At 47.7% G+C, this 18,755-nt stretch overlaps 1 protein-coding gene across 3 annotated transcripts in view; it reads left to right on the top strand.

Moving 5' to 3' along the window:
- Nucleotides 1–18,755, top strand: part of OTOA (otoancorin) — a 103,734-nt gene that overhangs the window by 36,575 nt on the left and 48,404 nt on the right. For all 3 annotated transcript variants that reach the window (XM_055232640.1, XM_063612065.1, XM_055232641.1), the window contains 3 exons: nt 880–1,019; nt 10,832–10,955; nt 15,886–16,101. In XM_055232640.1, coding sequence (XP_055088615.1) covers nt 880–1,019; nt 10,832–10,955; nt 15,886–16,101 — 480 coding nt within the window. The remainder of the gene's footprint in view (nt 1–879; nt 1,020–10,831; nt 10,956–15,885; nt 16,102–18,755) is intronic.

The raw sequence follows: 18,755 nt of genomic DNA, 5'->3' as shown, positions 1-18,755 counted from the left end.
ATACAAGGAAGAATAGATATAAGTCCTATAGTAGTAGAAGACTTGCACGTGGCACCGTTGGACATGTGGGCCAAAAAGGAACAAGAATGTTGGGAATCTGAATAGTATATTTAATAAGTTGAATATATATGCACCAAACTTTGTGTCTTACAAAGAGAACACATACTCTTTTCCATCACCCAAGGGCCATTTATAAACTCATTCATCTATTAAAAAAATTGTGATTATTCAAAGCAGACAGTTTATGGACCACATTCTCTGACCTCAATATAACAAATCTAGAAATAAATGTGCAAAGATTAGCTTTTAAAAAGCCCAGTTTCACAGATATTAAAAAATAATTATTTCCTAAAGAATAGTTAGGTTGAGGAGGAAACCAAAGTAGCAGTTACAGACCACTAAGAAATCAATGACAATGAGGCCAGGCACGGTGGCTCACACCTGTAATCCCAGCACTTTGGGAGGCCGAGGTGGGTGGATCACTTGATGTCGAGAGTTCAAGACCAGCCTGGCCAACATGGTGAATCCCCATCTCTACTAAAAATACAAATATTAGCCAAGCGTAGTGGTGGGCCCCTGTAGTCCCAGCTACTCCGGAGGCTGAGGCAGGAGAACTGCTTGAACTCAGGAGGTGGAGGTTGTAGTGAGCTGAGTGCCATTGCACTCCAGCCTGGGTGACAGAGTGAGACTCCGTCTCAAAAAAAAAAAAAAAAAAAAAAAAAAAAAAAAAAAAAAAAAAAAAAAGACATCAATCACAATGAGAACCAGGAGGTGTATCCAAGTGTCCATGATGGGGCACAGTGCAGACCACCAGGGTGGGGCCACACTGGGCCACTTCCACCCTCCTCACTGACATTCTCGTCCTTGTCCACCAACCAGATTGGGCTGTTTATCAGCTATGACAACGCCACCAAGCAGCTGGACACGGTCTATGACATCACACCTGAGCTGGCCCAGGCGTTTCTGGAGAGGATCAGCTCCTCCAACTTTAACATGAGGAATACCTCCACCATCCACAGGCAAGGGCATGGGCTCTGGGCCTTGGAGCTCTTTCCCAAGATGTGATCTAAGCATCAGAATTCTCTGAGCAGCAAAACACCCAGGGAGGGAAGGGAGGTGGCTGGTGCATCTCTTTGAATAGTCCCATGTTTCTCTGTGCATGTGAGGAGAGGTGTCTGCAACGTTTTTTATGAAGAGGTTATGAAGCAGGGTGAAAGGGTAAATGCTTTCTGAGCATCTCCTGTGTGCCAGGCATTTTACGCAACCTTATCAAGTGCTAATTCTGGCTCTCGGCACAGAAATGAAACGTTTTAAATACTCAGGACTGGGTCCTGTTCCAAAGTGAATGTGTGATTTCCGTTTAAGTTGAGTCAAGTGTTGGAAATAACTCATGGGTCCCCATATTTGAGAACCGCTTGTTATCAGACTCTTAGCTGGGGAGTCCCTGGATGAGATCAGCTCTAGAATTTAGTGACCGTAATGTGATCCTCCCTAAAACCATTCCCAGCAGGGGAGGAGGGACAGGAACTCTACATTCCAGGGGTGTCAGGAAGGGAGTGGGCAATGGGAAAGAGGTGGTGAGTACAGCTCAATACTCCCTCCTTTTACTTTTATTTATTTATTTATTTATTTATTTGAGACACAGTCTTGTCCTGTCACCCAGGCTGGAGTGCAGTGACGTGATCTTGGCTCACTGTAACCTCCACCTCCTGAGTTCAAGCAATCCTCATGCCTCAGCCTCCAGAGTAGCTGGGACTACAGATGTGTGCCACCATGCCCAGCTAATTTTTTTGTGTTTTTAGTAGAGATGGGGTTTTGCCATGTTGGTCAGGCTGGTCTCAAACTCCTGACCTCTTGAACTCCTGACCTCAGGTGGTCTGCCTGCCTTGGCCTCCCAAAGTGCTGGGATTACAGGCATGAGCCACCACACCTGGCCCATTCAATCCTCTTTTTTTTTGAGACAGAGTCTCACTTTGTTGTCCAGGCTGGAGGGCAGTGGTGCAATATCAGCATACTACAACCTCCACCTCCGGGTTCAAGAGATTCTCCTGCCTCAGCCTCCCAAGTAGCTGGGATTACAGGCGCGTGTGCCACCACACCCAGCTAATTTTTGTATTTTTAGTGGAGACTGGGTTTCGCCATGTTGGCCAGGCTGTTCTCAAACTCCTGACCTCAAGTGATCCACCCATCTTGGACTTCCAAAGTGCTGAGATTACAGGCGTGAGCCACTGTGCTGGGCCATCATTCAATCCTCTTCTGTCCGTCTCTCAAGGTCTTATTGCCACACTGCTCCCATCCCATATTACCTTAAGGTTTTTCAAATGAGCCACTCTTAGGGAATGTACTCATAGGAAACAATTACATCTGTTTCACCTGCCTTTAGTAATTTTCACTTGTTAGCATGTGTCCCATTTTTCTATGGTTTCACACACAAAAATAGCCTCATGATTAAGAATATGGGACCTCAAGCCAGACTTCGTGGCTTAATCCTGGCCCTACTGCTTACTAATGGTGTGATCTTTGCTATTTTTACATCACCTCTCTATGCTTCTGCTTCCGTGTCTGTAAAATGGGAGATAAACATATGCCTACTGCATTACGGTCTTTGGGATTTGCACACTTGACACATAGTAAGTGTTCAATAAATAATGCTTTTTCTTCTTTTCATTTATTTATTTTTTTGAGACGGAGTCTCACTCTGTCGCCAGGCTGGAGGGCAGTAGCACAATCTTGGCTCACTGCAACCTCCGCCTCCTGGGTTCAAGTGATTCTCCTGCCTCAGCCTCCCGAGTAGCTGGGACTACAGGCACATGACACTACGCCCAGCTAATTTTTGTATTTTTAGTAGAGACAGGGTTTCACCATGTTGGCCAGGATGGTCTTGATCTCTTGACCTTGTGATCCGCCCGCCTCGGCCTCCCAAAGTGCTGGGATTACAGGCGTGAACCACCGTGCCCAGCCTGTTTTTTCTTTTATAATTTATTTTTTAAATTGATAAATAAAAATTATATCTATGGTGTGCAACATGATGTTTTGAGATACATATTCATTGTGGAATGGCTAAATCAAGCTAATTAAGTTATCATTACCTCACACAGTTTTTTTGCTGTGAGAACACTTAGAATCTACTCTTAGCAATTTTTGAGTATATAATACATTGTTATTAACTGTAGTCAGCATGTACAATAGATCTCCAGAACCTATTTTCCTATTTAACGGAAACATTGTATCCTTTGTCCAAGTCTCTCCAACTCCCTTCCCACCTCCAGCCCCCGGTAACAACCATTCTAAGTCTCTGCTTCCATGAGTATGACGTTTGTTTATTTGTTTGTTTTTCAGATTCATAATATAAATGAGGTCATACAGTATTTGTCTTTCTGTGCCTGGCTTATTGCACTTAGCATAAGATCCTCCAAGTTCATCCATGGGGTCCCATATGATGGAATTTCCTTCTTTTTCAAAGCTGAAGATCATTCCATTGTGTATCCACCAAATTAAAAAAAAAATCCATTCATCCACTGACGTATCGGACACTTAGGATGATTCCATGTCTTGGCTATTGTGAATAGTTATTCTCAACATTGTTATTAATACTCAGCCCTCGCTTCCCCTGAGTCTTCTTTTCTCGAAGTTAAGCAGATCTCTTTTCCTTGTGAGACACACTTTCAAATCTTTTCCCTGGACCTGGCAGCTCTCCTGTGGGCATGTCTGAATATGTCAATACCGCTCTGAGAGGGTGGAGCCAGGCTGACTGTGGTCAACTAGGTAGTCTTCATTCTAACTCTAAGAGCATTCATTAATGAATGAGTGCTTGGTATCCACCAGGAAGTATGCAAATCAGTTGGTATACCACTTGTCATTTAACTTTCACAATCATCCTCTTTCTTTCACTCATATTTATTATGATGTGCTACGATGAACAAAGAAAACCTCCCATTTATTAGAGGCTCAGAGAGGGAGAGGCACCCTGTCTCTGTACAGTACAGGAGTACAGAGTGTGCACTGCAGAACTGTGTATAGCAGCCTCACAGAGAAGTTAAGTAACTTGGTGGAGATCAAACATCTCACAGAGCTGGGCTTCAGACTGCAGTAGGCCTGAAACAATGCTCTTAATGATTAGACACACTGCTCTCAGTTATACTAGGGTTCCAATCTTACTTCTGCCCTTTTGAAAGGGATGCCGGCAAACTCAAACCACGCCGAGTACGGCCAAGAGATCTTTATTGGAGAGGTTGAGGTCAGGTCGCGCAGGGTAGAGAGAGAGCTGTTGGGTGGAGTAATTTATAGCCCCCAGGGCTATATGGGCACTGATGATTGGATGGAGGGCGGGCCTGAAGGGAGGAGTAGGAGGTGCCTTCTTTTATTGGGTCTCATTTGGCGGGCCGACGTAGTGCTGGGTGAAGAAGAACCTGGAACCAGCGCCATCTTTTGGTGCCTTGCGTCACCTAACATTCCTCCCTTTTGTTTCTCTTAGAGGTGGGTGGAGGGGCGTCGTATCTCATCTGGCTACTTCCTGCTGAGTGGGGGCACTGAGGGGGAGTAAAGGGAGGACTGTTAGGGGCATCCATCAGTAGAACAAGCCCGAGTAGTGTGGCGGCGTATGTAAACACCTCTTGGGGTGTGAAGTCCGTGAAGGTTCCTCGAAGGTATAAATATCCATTCGAAGGGTAGCAATGGATTGGCTATGAGCCAGCTGTCGGCGCGGAGATCGTTTAGAAATTTGTGGAATCGGTTGGCGGTTGTCATGACTGGCTTGGGTTAGCAGGTTGTGAGCCCGTCTGTGGAATCTGTCCCGTCCTCGCTGGTGGCTAAAGGTTGGTAGTTTCTGAGGAGAAGCTGGTTAAATGTTTGGTTAGATATGGAAGAGATTTGGTTTTTCATAAACTTAATGAGGCAGGGGAGTAGTGCACAGAAAGCGAGGATCCAAGCTAAGAGGGGGGTTTTGAGGGTTTCCCAAAGGGAGGGAGTAGTGCTAGCATTCATTAGTTTACGTTTTATCTGATGTAGGTTTTTAATGCTAGTTTCGATTACTTGGGACTCATTAATGTAATAACAACAGTTCTCCTGTAAGAAGATGCAAGTACCGCCTTTTTTGGCTGTGAGTAGGTCGACGGCGCGGCGGTTTTGAAGGGTGACACCAGCTAGAGATGTGATTTGTCATTGGAGGGCGGCTAGAGACTGAGCCGTTTCCTCAATGGCTGTCTGAAAATTGGGATACGCTGTATGCCTATGAGAGAGGTTGTTAGAGAGATTCCAAGCATGATAGGTAGGAAGATTGCTTTTTTTTTCCCGATGGTCCTCAGGAGAGTTGGGTTTAGGGTGATTAAACTGATAGGCTTGAAGGCCTTCAGAGAAGGAGAGCAATGTGAGTTGAGGGACTAGTGTGGTGGGTATGCAGGGGACAGGGATAGAGGAATTAATGGCCGTTACACCAAAAAAAAAAAAAAAAAAAAAAGGCCGTCTGGAGCTGGAAAGTTGAGGGGGGTGACATTTTGTTTGCATGTTACATTGTGGGGTGATGGGGGGTGGTAGCTGGTGTTGTAACAGGTAGGAATAGGGACACTGAGGTTGGCAAGGAGGGGGATATGGGAGATTACAAAGCCGGTGGTCGGTGGGGAGGAGTTGCTTGTGTTTATGGAGCTAGATAGTGGAACCGCAGCAAGAGGGGGTTTGTTGATGTTTGCGCATAAGAAACAATCGGAAGTAGGGACCTGAGAGGTGTTTAATAATATATGAATGGGGTCTGTCTGTTTTTTTTGGTGATTTAATTAATAACACAGCTGGTCCAGGGACACCCATAGTTTTGGGGCCATTCAGTTTTACAGGTGCTGCGGGATTGTTGGTGTGGAAAGCAAATGGCGCTATTTATTATGGTGAGTTTAGGGAGGGGAAGGTTTACTGAGGATGCATCGATGGAGCATCGGGTGTAACTGATGACATTGGTGTGTGACCTCCGGTTAGCGTTGTAGGTTTCTTTGAGGGTGAAGAGGTAGTAGGGTTGTGAAGGGGGCCTGTTGGCAGAGGAGGGTCCGTAGAAGAAGATGTAAGAGGCGCAGAGCCAGAAGAGCGGGCTCGGAGCAGGCATGAGGGCGGCAGCTTACGCCTTAGGAATAGTAGGAAGGGAGGGCGTTTTAGAAATGCAAACTTTGAGAGGGTTGTGGGGTATGGGCGTGCCTGGCTTTAGAGGGGTTTGTGGGTTCGTGTTTAAGGAGAGGCAGGCAGGAGGGTGGCGGGATTGAGGGGTGCACATGTTTGGAAAGTTACAGCGGAATCGTGCAGGAAGGAAACTAGGAGAGACAGTACGCGGCAAGGGGGAAGGGTTTGTAGACTTTTGTAGGTCAGGAGTTCCTTGAGTTGATGGGGGGAGGTAATGACAACAGCTGCCCTAAACGTTAATTTCTTTGACTCTTGAAGTAGTAGGTAGGCTGCAGCCAGGGCCCAAAGGCAGGGGGCCCACCCTCGCACGGTGGGGTCTAGTCGGCTGGCAGGGATGCAGAGCCTCCCATGGTGAGAGAGGAAGGGGTATATGTATACGGCGGCTGGCTGAACAGGGCGTCCCCTATTAGCCGATGGCCTTGTTGCGAGTCAGAACCTTCAAGCCGGTCGTCACTGAAACGAAAGAACTGATGGGCCTCTGTAAGGCCGAGGGCCGTGGGTTACCTGGTACCAGGATTTTTTGAGCGAGAGAAGGGAGGAAACCCAGGCCGGACGAGTGAGTGAGAAGGGAAAGGAGAAAACTCAGTTCCCTGCGGGCCAAGTTCACTCTCAGAATTGTTTGGATAGGTATGCAACTGCCGCAAAGGTGGGTCTGTGCATCTGACCTAGGACTCCAAGAGCCAAGCCATTGTGCTCATGTACATATAGAATGAAAGGTTGTTGTAAGTCTGGAAGATGTAGGGCTGGGGCTTTGAGTAGTGCCTGTTGAAGTGACAGGAAGGGCTGCTTGACTGTGGCCTCTACAGGCTCGGATGGGCTACCTCGGGAGAGATCATCCTTTGAGTCATGGGCAAGGAGGACTCCTAGACAGGTGATTTGAGTGAGGGAGAGCTGGACCTTTTGGGGGGATACTCGATAGCCTCGGTCAGCAAGGAAGTTGAGAAGAGAGGTGGTGTCAGTTTGTGTGTGGCACTAGGAGGAATAGAGGATAAGAGAGTATAGGGGTTGGGGACTATGGGATGAATGGGCTTGACAGCCTCGTTAATGAGTCTGAGGTCTTGGACGAGGCAGAACGTACCATTGGGTTTTTTTACTGCTAGAATAGGGGTGTTAAATGGAGAATGGGTTGGCCTGAGGAACCCTTTTAAGAGGTCTAAAATAAATTGGTTGTAATCCTTTCAGGCTGGAGACAGGGAGAGGATATTGGGGTTGGCTGGGGAAGTGATGTGGGTTTTTAAGGAAGATTTGTATGGGAGTACATTCTGCCAATGAGGGGGTGGTGGTATCCCAAACCAAGGGGTTGACACATAGTGGGAGTGGAGGCGGAACAGGAGCGGAAGTCTGGTCGATGGAACTAGCTACCAGAGCAATGAGGGACGTGGAGTTTGAGGAGGTTATAGGGTGGAAGGTGATTGAAGTTTTGAACTTGGAGAGGATGTCCCTTCCCAATAAAGGGAGGGGGCATTGAGGCATGACAAGGAACCTGTGAGAAAAAATGTGGCCTGAGAGGGAGCAAGATAAGGGAGGAGTGGCTCTGGGGCGAATGGTTTGACCTCCAACCCCGACTATAGGAGATCCAAAAAGGGAAGTGGCACCCCAAAACTCTCGCAAGACCGAGAAAGTAGCCCTGGTATCAAGGAGGAAGATGACGGGACGCCCATCCACCGTTAGAGAGACCCTGGGCTCCTGTGAAGTGATGATCTGAGTCGGGAAAGGAGTCCCAAGGCCCCGTCAGTCTTCAATGGCCAGTCCTAGAAGATAAGGGTTTGGGCTGAGGGTGGACCCGGCCCCACTTCAGGGACCGGGGCAATCCACGGCCCAATGGCCAGGCTGGTGGCACTTTGGACAGGGCTGGCTGGGGGGCCTGGGATTTGGGCACTCTCGGACCCAATGTCTTTCCTTACCGCATTTAAAACAGGGCCCAGGTGGCTGACGTTGAGGGTGGGCGGAGGGCGATTTACGGCCGTGTGACCCTGTGGCGGACCGAGGAGAGGCTTGGAGAGCTTGGGCCAACATTTGGTACTTTTGCCTCCTGGCCTTCTCATCTTGGTTGTGACAAACCTTGAATGCCGTTGCTAAGATCTCGGTCTGTGGAGTAAAGGGGCCTCTGTCTAACTTTTTAAGTTTGGCCCTGATGTCAGGAAAGCTCTGTGCAAAAAAATGAGACATGAGGAGCTGCCTGCCATCAGGGGCCTCTGGGTCTATGTTGCTGTATTGTTGGAGCGCCCGTGTAAGGCGGTCAAGGAAGGCAGATGGGTTTTCATGTTTTTCTTGTACTATTTCATGGAGTTTTTCAAAATTAACAGCCTTTTGGGCTGCCTTGCATAGTCCAGTTATTAGGCAGGTGGCGAAGTGGTCTCTGGCGGCAATGCCGTTTGGGGTGTTATAGTCCCAATTAGGCTCTTGTTTGGGGACTGCCTGTGCACCTAGTGGTAGGGCGGGGGTTGTCTGATGGACCTCATCTGCATAGGTGCAGGCCTGCTCCCAGACCCGCCGGTGCTCTTCAGGGAGAAGGGTGTTAGAGAGGATCATGTAGATATTGTGGAAAGTGAGACTATAAGCTTGTAGGAGATATTGAAACTCTTTGATGTAGGAGGCGGAGTTAGAGGTATAAGAGCCTAAGCGTTTTTCAATTTGAGACAAATTGGCCATAGAGAAAGGAACATGGACACGGACAATGCCCTCTGCCCCCGCAACCTCCCTGAAGGGGGCAAGGACGGGAAGGTGTGACCTGGAACGGGTAGTGGGAGGGCTAAAAGATGGAGAGGAAGAGGTTGAGGGTGAAGGCAATGGGTTGGGGGGAGGTACCGGAAGAGGGGTCAGGGGCGTGGGGGGGTTGGGCAGCTACAGGTTGAGCGGTGACCGGAAGATGAGGTGGAGGGTGGTGGTATGGGGGGGTTCGTCGGCTGGATCGAAGTTGGGAGCGGAAGGAGAGGTTGGTAGCTTGAGAGCAGCCATAAGGTGTTGTGGCTTGCAAGGGAGGCAAAGGTTGGGTTTGTCGCGTAGGAGAAAGAAGCCGTGGATATATGGGATCTCTAACCATTTTCCTGTTCGCTCGCAATAATTGTAGAGATTCTGGAGAATGTTAGGATCAAGAGACCCATAAGTGGGCCATTTGCTTTGGTTGTCTAGGGGATATGTGGGCCAGTTTTGCTATTTGGGGTCTACTGTGGCCTTAGGGGCTTGAGGCGAAGCACTTCGTGGGGTCTCTTGCCTGCCTAGAGAGGTAGACCCCGGAGGCGAAGACTTACAGAGACGAGGCCAGTGTTGGGCGAACAGCTTGGCGAACAGGAGAATGGGTGAAGGCTGGTCGGGGGTTTGGGTTGAGTCTAAGAAGAGATCGGGATCCCACTAAAAGTGAGGAGTCCCGATCCGAGTCACGGCACCAAATGAAAGGGATGCCGGCAAACTCAAACCACACCGAGTACGGCCAAGAGATCTTTATTGGAGAGGTTGAGGTCAGGTCGTGCAGGGTAGAGAGAGAGAGAGAGAGAGCTGTTGGGTGGAGTAATTTATAGCCCCCAGGGCTATATGGGCACTGATGATTGGATGGGGGGCGGGCCTGAAGGGAGGAGTAGGAGGTGTCTTCTTTTATTGGGTCTCATTTGGCGGGCCGACGTTGTGCTGGGTGAAGAAGAACCGGGAACCAGCGCCATCTTTTGGCGCCTTGCGTCACCTAACAGTTTTCCTCCAGTCTTTTTTGTTTTCCTTCTGAAATCTTTGCATCATCTGGGTGGGTACCAGAAGGCATCCCAGAAACAGATCTCTGCCTCAGAGAATCCCTCACGGTGAGATCAGCTCTAGAATTTAGTGATTGTAATGTGGAAAATGGGGAGTTTTCTGTGGCTACTGGCACCTTTCTTTCCTTATTCCCTTTATTCATCTCAGGTGGAGAGATGGCATAGGTGGATGGATCTACATTTAAGTCCCAGCTCCACCGACTTGCCTTGGACAAATCAAATCTCAGTTTCCCCATCTGTGAAATGGGGCTAATGAGAGCACCTGCCTTGTAGGGTTGCTGTGATGAGATAATGCAGGTAAATGGCTCAGCGCAAGACCTGATAAGTGGTAGCTGCTATTAATATAATCAGGACCCCATTGGTTTGGACTGGGGAGGGGATGTTGTTGTGTCTGCCAGCTCTCAGCCCTCTGTTATGGAACCAAACTGGGTCTGTTTGCCCATGCACAATGGAAAACCAAACACTGAAGCACCAGGTTTTTGTAGAGAGAAACGTTTACTGTGAATCAGCTGCCAAGGAGACAGAAGGCAGTGCTCAAATCTGTGTCTCTGAGCTGGGGACTGGGGCAGGTTTTACAGGCAGAGGGTAACGAGACTTGATCTGATTGAGTCTTGCTATGAGGTGATGCTGGGAGGTGTGATCTGATTGGATCATGCCATGAGGTGATGCCAGGGCTCAATCTGATTGGATCATGGACCATGCCATGTGGTGTCCACTTCATAATTCAGCCCCCATTCCTCGGTCCTGTCTGAGCACTTAGGTTCCACCTGTGGTTGCACATTTGGTTCATCTGAGGATGTTCAGGTTATGTGACCTTCAACCTGGGAGTCCGTGGCAACTGAAAAACAACTCACCATTTTATTACACAAAATTGAACCAGAATGGGCCGGTTCTGCGGTTACACCTCCACCACCATCCCTCCTCTTCTCACACAGGCTGGGGCTGCTGGTTTGTTTCTATAATGACCTGGAATTGCTGGATGCCACTGTGGCTCAAGTCCTGCTTCACCAGATGATCAAGTGCAGCCACCTGAGGGGCTTCCAGGCTGGCGTCCAGAAGGTACAGCTGGGGTGCAAGGCCCTGAGGCCTCTGCCTCAGTTTCACTAGCCAGAGAAATGGGGAGAGCAGCCTAGCTTAGCCTTTGAGAGGAAACACACAGCACTAGTTGGGATTTAAGTCCAGTCACAGCAGATGGCATCTAAAATACTGAGGTAAGTGTAACGTTGAAGCCCAGACAGAAAATAGCAAAGGAACAGACCCTGGGGAGATCAAAATTTAATCAGAACAGCTGTCTCAGCCAGGCGCGGTGGCTCATGCCTGTAATCCCAACACTTTGCGAGGCCAAGGTGGGAGGATCATTTGAGGCCAGGAGTTTGATACCAGCCTGGTCAACATCATGAGACCTTTGTCTCTGCAAAACATACAAAAAAATGGCTGGGCACGGTGGTTCACACCTGTAATCCCAGCACTTTGGGAGGCCAAGGTGGGCAGATCACCTGAGGTCAGTTTGAGACCAGCATGGCCAATATGGTGAAACCCTGTCTCTACTAAAAATACAAAAATTAGCCAGGCATGGTGGCATGCGCCTGTAATCCCAGCTACTCAGGAGGCTAAGGCAGGAGAATTGCTTGAGCCTGGGAGGCAGAGGTTGTGGCGAGCTGAGATCGTGCCACTGCACTCCAGCCTGGGTGACAGAGTGAGACTCTGTCTCAAAAGAAAAAAAAAAAGCCATGTGCCTATACTGCCAGCTACTTGGGAGGCTGAGGTAGGAGGATGGCTTGAGCCCAGGAGTGCCAGCCTGCAGTGAGCTATGATAGTGACTTTGCACTCCAGCTGGATGACAGAGCAAGACCCTATCTAAACAAAGAAAAGAAAAGAAAAAAGAAAAGAAAAGAAAGAGACAGCTACCTCGAACTTAAATATGCATACAGATCACCTGGGGATCTTAAATGCAGATTCTGATTCAGGAGCTCTTGGTTGAGGCACAGGACTCCCATCTTCCTCTTCTTCCTCCTTCTTCCCTTGGCCTCCCAAAGTGTCGGGATTACAGGTGTGAGCCATTGCGCCCAGCTGATGCTGCACTTCCAACAAGCTTCCGGGTGATTCTGGAACCGCTGCTCTGGTGAGCATGCCTGGAGTGGCAGGAGATAAAGCAGTGGTTCTCAAACCCGCCTCTAGATTAATAACATCCCTGCCAGGTGCCACCCCCAGAGAATCTGATGTTATTGTTCTGGGGTGTGGCCTGAGGTATGGCCTGACTTTAATGCTTCTCAGGTGATTTCAATGAGGCCAGGATTGAGAACACTGGCTTGCAGGGTGGTTATGAGTTCCCAAGACCAGATGAGCAAACACCCTCTCTCTCATTTTCCTTCCTCTCCATCTCCCTCTTCTTCCTTCTAGTCAAGTCTCAATTCTACCCCCTTCCATTCCACTTTTTGTGGCCCTTTTCAATTTGCTTAAAATCGAAAAGATGACACGAAAATAATATTAAATGAAATTTTTTTTTTTCTGGTTTCTTTTTTTTTTATTATACTTTAGGGTTTTAGGGTACATGTGCACAATGTGCAGGTTTGTTACATATGTATCCATGTGCCATGTTGATTTCCTGCACCCATTAACTCGTCATTTAGCATTAGGTATATCCCCTAATGCTGTCCCTCCCCCCTCCCCCCACCCCACAACAGTCCCCGGAGTGTGATGTTCCCCTTCCTGTGTCCATGAGTTCTCATTGTTCAATTCCCACCTATGAGTGAGAACATGCGGTGTTTGGTTTTTTGTCCTTGCGATAGTTTACTGAGAATGATGTTTTCCAGTTTCATCCATGTCCCTACAAAGGACACGAACTCATCATTTTTTATGGCTGCATAGTATTCTATGGTGTATATGTGCCACATTTTGAAGAAATGCTCATCATCACTGGCCATCAGAGAAATGCAAATAAATGAAATTTTGATAAAGCCATCAATAATTTCACAGCAGTTTTCCACACATCACCATAAAGTCCCCAAACACATTTGACATTTGAGAGTGTGGTCATCTGTTTTGGTCAGTGCATTTTTTTTTTGAGACTCATTATTTTTTTGAGTTTCATTCTGTCACCCAGGCTGGAATGCAGTGGCATAATCTCAGCTCACTGCAACCTCCGCCTTCTGGGTTCAAGTGGCACAATCTCAGCTCATTGCAACCTTTGCCTTGCCTCAGCCTCCAGAGGTGGTGCATGCCACCATGCCCGGCTAATTTTTTGTATTTTTAGTAGAGATGGGGTTTCACCATGTTGACCAGGCTGGTTTTGAACTCCTGACCTCAAGTGATCCACCTGCCTTGGCCTCCCAAAGTGCTGGGATTACAGGCGTGAGCCACCGAGCCTGGCCTGTGAATGCATATTTTTGTTTCCAAGGAAAAGAATCCCTCCCAAGCAAGCTCAAGCAAAAATAAGAAGATAAATGTATTTTAAGGCCCAGGGGTCTCAACATGTGGCAACCCTGACCAAGGAGAAGGCATACAATTAGATATGAGGGAGCCCTTTGGGATCATCTAGCTCAGTCGTTCTCAAACTGGAGAGTGCATCTAAATCACAGGTAGGGCCTGTTAAAATACAGCTTGTGGCAGCGGTCCAGTTTTGTGGAAGACAATTTTTTGGCACCAGGGACCGGTTTTATGGAAGACAATTTTTTCCATGAACTGGGGCCGGGGGATTGTTTCAGGATGATTCAAGTGCATTACATTTATTGTGCTCTTCCTTCCTTCCCTCCCTCCCTCTCTCTCTCTCTCTTTCTTTCTCTTTCTTTCTTTTCTCTTTCTCGCTCTCTCTTTTTCTTTCTTTCTTTCCTCCTTCCCTCCCTCCCTCCCCCTTCCCTCCCCCTCCCCCATCCCCTTCCCTTTCCTCTCTCCTCTCCTTTCTTGATGGAGTCTCACTCTGTTGCCAGGCTGGAGTACAGTAGCAAGATCTTGGCTCACTGCAACCTCTGCCTCCCAGGTTCAAGCAATTCTCTGCCTCAGCCTCCCGAGTAACTGGGACTACAGGTGCACACCACCACACCCAGGTATTTTTTGTATTTGTTGTAGAGATGGGGTTTCACCGTGTGGCCAGAATGATCTCATTCTCTTGACCTCGTGATCCGCCTGCCATGGCCTCTTAAAGTACTGGGACTACAGGCGTGAGCCACCGCGCCCAGTCTGTGCACTTTATTTCTATTATTACATTGTAATATATAATGAAATAACTATACAACTCACCATAATGTGGAATCAGTGGGAGCTCTGAGTTTGTTTTCCTGCAACTAGACGGTCCCATCTGGGGGTGATGAGAGACAGTGACAGATCATCAGGCATTAGATTCTCATAAGGAGCGCACAGACTAGGTCCCTTGCATGCACAGTTCACAATAGGGTTTGCTCTTATGAGGATCTAATGCCGCCTCTGATCTGACAGGAGGCCAGAGCTCAGGCGGTAATGCTCACTGGCCTGCTGCTCACCTCCTGCTGTGGCTGGTTCTTAACACGCCAGGGTCCCGGTGGTCCCCATCTGTGACCCGGGGGCTGGGGATCCCTGGATTTCGGAGCCCTACCCAGTCTCTGATTCAGGAGGTCCGGGAGCAGCCTGGCAATCTGCATTTCCAACAAGTTCCCAGGTGTTGCAGATGCCGCGGGGTGTGCTCCACACTTTGAGAGCTGCCACTGTAGTCCACCCCTTCGTTTTACAGATGTGAAAACTGATTTCTAGGGAAGGCAGTTGCTGAACTTAGAGAACCCAGGCGCTGTGACTGTTGTTTCTTCTACTTAACTCTGCTGCCCCCCAGTGGCTATTTCAATATTGCCAGAAACCTGTTTTGCGCACCTGTCTGAAATGACTACGTTATTACGTAAATTCGGGTGTTAAAATATGAACCATTCTTGTTTTTTGTTACAGAGCTCATTGTATAGTAGGTGACTTTATCACATTCCTTACTGAAAGCAGTTGTAATGCACACTTTACTATCATTAGGCAGGCATATTGCAATAAAATAATTATTAAAATGATCATAGAAACGTGCAAACAGGTGCAAGAGATAATTTTAAGGAGAAATATAGAAGAGCAAATTGTGCTTCTGTTCATATTACAACTCTGTAAAAACTACGTAGTGTCTCTATATTTATAAAGGTATAAGAAATCTTGGAAGCATATACACCCAATCGCTAATCATGGTTATTTTTATGAGGTAGGATGTTCAGGAGACTTTTACTTTCTTGTACTGTGAAGAGTTATTTTTGGCCAGGTGTGGTGGCTCGTGCCTGTAATCCCAGCACTTTGGGAGGCTGAGGCAGGCGGATCACATGAGGTCAGGAGTTTGAGACCAGCCTGGCCAACATGGTGAAACCCCATCTCTACTAAAAATACAAAAATTAGCCTGGTGTGGTGGTGGGTGCCTGTAATCCCAGCTACTCAGAAGACTGAGGCAGGAGAATCGCTTGAACCTGGAAGGTGGAGGTTGCAGTGTTGCAGTGAGCCGAGACCGCGCTATTATACTCCAGTCTGGGTGACAAGAGCAAAACTCTGTCTTAAGAAAAAAAAAGTTATTTTTACACAGATTATAAATTATCGTGAAAAGGCCCCTGGCTATTTCATGAAAGGAAAACAGCCTATATATATGGATATAGAGTTCAAGGTCACCAGAGGACAATAGATGCTATAAGAGTGTGGTGGAGTTATAAAGGGAACATTTCTTTCTGACATGGATTAAGGTTGATTTAATAACAAATTAATATTTAAATGAAGTACAAAGGGAATTGTTGGCACATGAAAGGCAAGGCCAGAGGAGGTGTCCTCCGTGTGATGTCTCACTGTCTGGGCATGGCAGGAGTCCCTTTCCTTCCTCATTTCTGGGCCCAGAAGCTTTGATGGGACAGGGTCAAGGGAGGGTGCTGTGGAGTCCTAATAGCCCTGGATGTGGTCAGAGGGAGTCACCACCCTGCTTCCTGTCAACACTCATTCCAGTTTGCTCTCCTTCCAGCTCAAAGCAGAACTCCTGGACATTGCCATGGAGAACCAGACCCTCAATGAGACCCTGGGTTCTTTGTCGGATGCGGTTGTAGGTTTGACCTACAGCCAGCTGGAATCCCTCTCCCCTGAGGCTGTGCACGGAGCCATCTCCACCCTCAATCAGGTCTCAGGTTGGGCCAAGAGCCAGGTCATCATCTTGTCTGCCAAATACTTGGCCCATGAGAAGGTCAGCTGGAGTTTTAAACTCTTCTTTATTTCCCTGAGATGACCTAAATGTATTAGTCCTCCCAGGCTGCCATAACAATATATCGTAGATTGAGTGGCATAAACAACATAAATTTATTTCTCATAATTGCGGAGACTGGGAAGTCCAACATCAAGGTGTCAGAAAGGTAGGTTTTATTCTGAGGCCTCTTCTCTTGGCCTGTAGGTGGCTGCCATCTTGCTGTGTGCTCACCTGACCACATGAGAGCAAGCTCTCTGGTGTTTCCTCTTACAAGGAAACTAATCCCATTGGATCAGGGCCCCACCTGACCCTCATTATCTCATGACCTCATCTAACCCTTAAAGGCCTCTTAAAGGCCCCACCTCCCCATACCATCACATTAGGGGTTAGGACTTTGACATATGAATTCTTGGGAGACACAAATATTTAATCCATAACAGTCAGTTATACACACACAGCAGGGGCAACCAATCAGTAACAAGATGATGCTGAGGAGGACTGCCTGGGTTCAAATCCTTGCTCTGCCATTTACTACCTGTGTGACACTAGGCAATTTTCTTACTTTCACTTTGCCTCAGTTTCTCTATTTGTAAAATGTGGACAACAATAGCACTTACTGCTGGGCAAGGTGGCTCACACCTGCAATCCCAGCACTTTGGGAGGCTGAGGTGGGAGGATCACCTGAGGCCAGGAGTTTGGGACCAGCCTGATCAACATGGTGAAATCCCGTCTCTACTAAAAATACAAAAATTAGCTGGGTGTGGTGGTGCACGCCTGTAATCCCAGCTACCTACTGCTGAGGCAGGAGGATGGCTTGAACCTGGGAGGCAGAGGTTGCAGTGAGCAGAGATTGTGCCACTGCACTCCAGCCTGGGCGACAGAGCAAGACTCTGTCTCAAAAAAAATTAAACAACAACAACAAATCAATAGCATTTATCCTGTAGCATTGCTGCGAATATTATGTGAGTTGGTACACATGAAGAAGCTAGACCACCAGGTGACACCACAGAGTATGAGCTCAAGGGGCATTAGCCATCCCTGAGTGGGATCAACGTGTGGGACTCATCCCAGGATTTTCCTGCCTGCTGTTGAGCTGCTATTAGGTTGATGCAAAAAGTAATTGCGTTTTTTGCCATTACTTTGGGATTAGGGATGATGCTATTTTATTCTAATCTTGGGCTGCAGAGAGGGAACTGTCAGGCACACAGTCTTCTTTGGTTGGGACAGGAGTCTTAATCTGTGTTCTAGCTGCTCCTGGGGTGGAAAATGGACATTCTTTTGGGGACAATTAGTGTCCCTGGGTTAGGTCCAGTCCAGAGGGCTCCAAATCTGAGAGACTTGAGTTCTAAGCATTTTGGTGTCATCTTTTTTTTTTTTTTTGAGATGGAGTCTTGCTCTTGTCGCCCACACTGGAGTGCAATGGCACAGTCTCAGCTCACTGCAACCTCCGCCTCCTGGGTTCGAGCAATTCTCCTGCCTCAGCCTTCCGAGTAGCTGGGATTACAGGCACCCACCATCATGGCCAGCTAATTTTTGTATTTTTAGTAGAGACGAGGTTTCGCCATGCTGGCCAGGCTGGTCTCGAACTCCTGACCTCGTAATCTGCCCGACTCAGCCTCCCAAAGTGCTGGGATTACAGGCGTGAGCCACCATGCCTGGCCTTTGATGTCCTTCTCGTTTAGTCCACACTCACGGCCACTTCCGAGGATGCAAACTGGCTCACAAGGATTGGATTAGGACCCATTCCAATCAAATAATTATAACAAACATTTATTTATTTTTGGCTTCTGGATATTAATTTTAATTACTTTGAAAAAACATAATTTACTACCAGATGTTTAACAAGCACCCATTATAATTGCTAAACTGTGAATTCAGTTTTAACTGTGTCTGACCAACTATACAAAACTCATCAATTTTTGTTTTGACAAAAGGTAGTAGGCTGGGCGTGGTGGCTTATGCCTGTAATCCCAGCACTTTGGGAGGCCAAGATGAATGGATCACTTGAGGCTAGGAGTTCGAGACCAGCCTGGACAACATGGTGAAACCCTGTCTCTACTAAAAATAGAAAAATTAGCTGGGCATGATGGTGCACGCCTGTAATTCCAGCTACTTGGAAGGCTGAAGCAGGAGAATTGCTTGAACCCAGGAGGTGGAGGAGGTTGCAGTGAGCCAAGATCATGCCACTGTTCTCCAGACTGGGCTGGGCTACAGAGCAAGACTCTGTCTTAAAAAAAAAAAAAAAAAGTAGTAGAAATCCCAAAGAATAAAGGAGAGACTACTCCTTAAAGGTCATGTTTACTAACCTGGCACCGTAATTCCAGTGTTAGTACCTCCCGTGCAGCTCGAAGGAGGATATGGGAAGAGGTGAAGATGTTGAAAATGTAAGGAGCCCCATTTTGCTTGCTCTAAAGCAAAATACCACAGTGTCTCACAAAGAAGAAAATCACTAGGCCAGGCGTGGTGGCTCACGCCTGTAATCCCAGCACTTTGGGAGGCCGAGACAGGCAGATCACAAGGTCAGGAGATCAAGACCATCCTGGCTAACATGGTGAAACCCTGTCTCTACTAAAAATTAAAAAAAAAAAAAAATAGCTGGGCGTGGTGGCGGGTGCCTATAGTCCCAGCTACTCGGGAGGCTGAGGCAGGAGAAT

The sequence above is a fragment of the Symphalangus syndactylus genome, chromosome 11, assembly GCF_028878055.3.
Source record: "Symphalangus syndactylus isolate Jambi chromosome 11, NHGRI_mSymSyn1-v2.1_pri, whole genome shotgun sequence".
NCBI classification, from domain to species: Eukaryota; Metazoa; Chordata; class Mammalia; order Primates; family Hylobatidae; genus Symphalangus; species Symphalangus syndactylus.
This window is presented reverse-complemented; position numbering and strand designations above follow the sequence as displayed.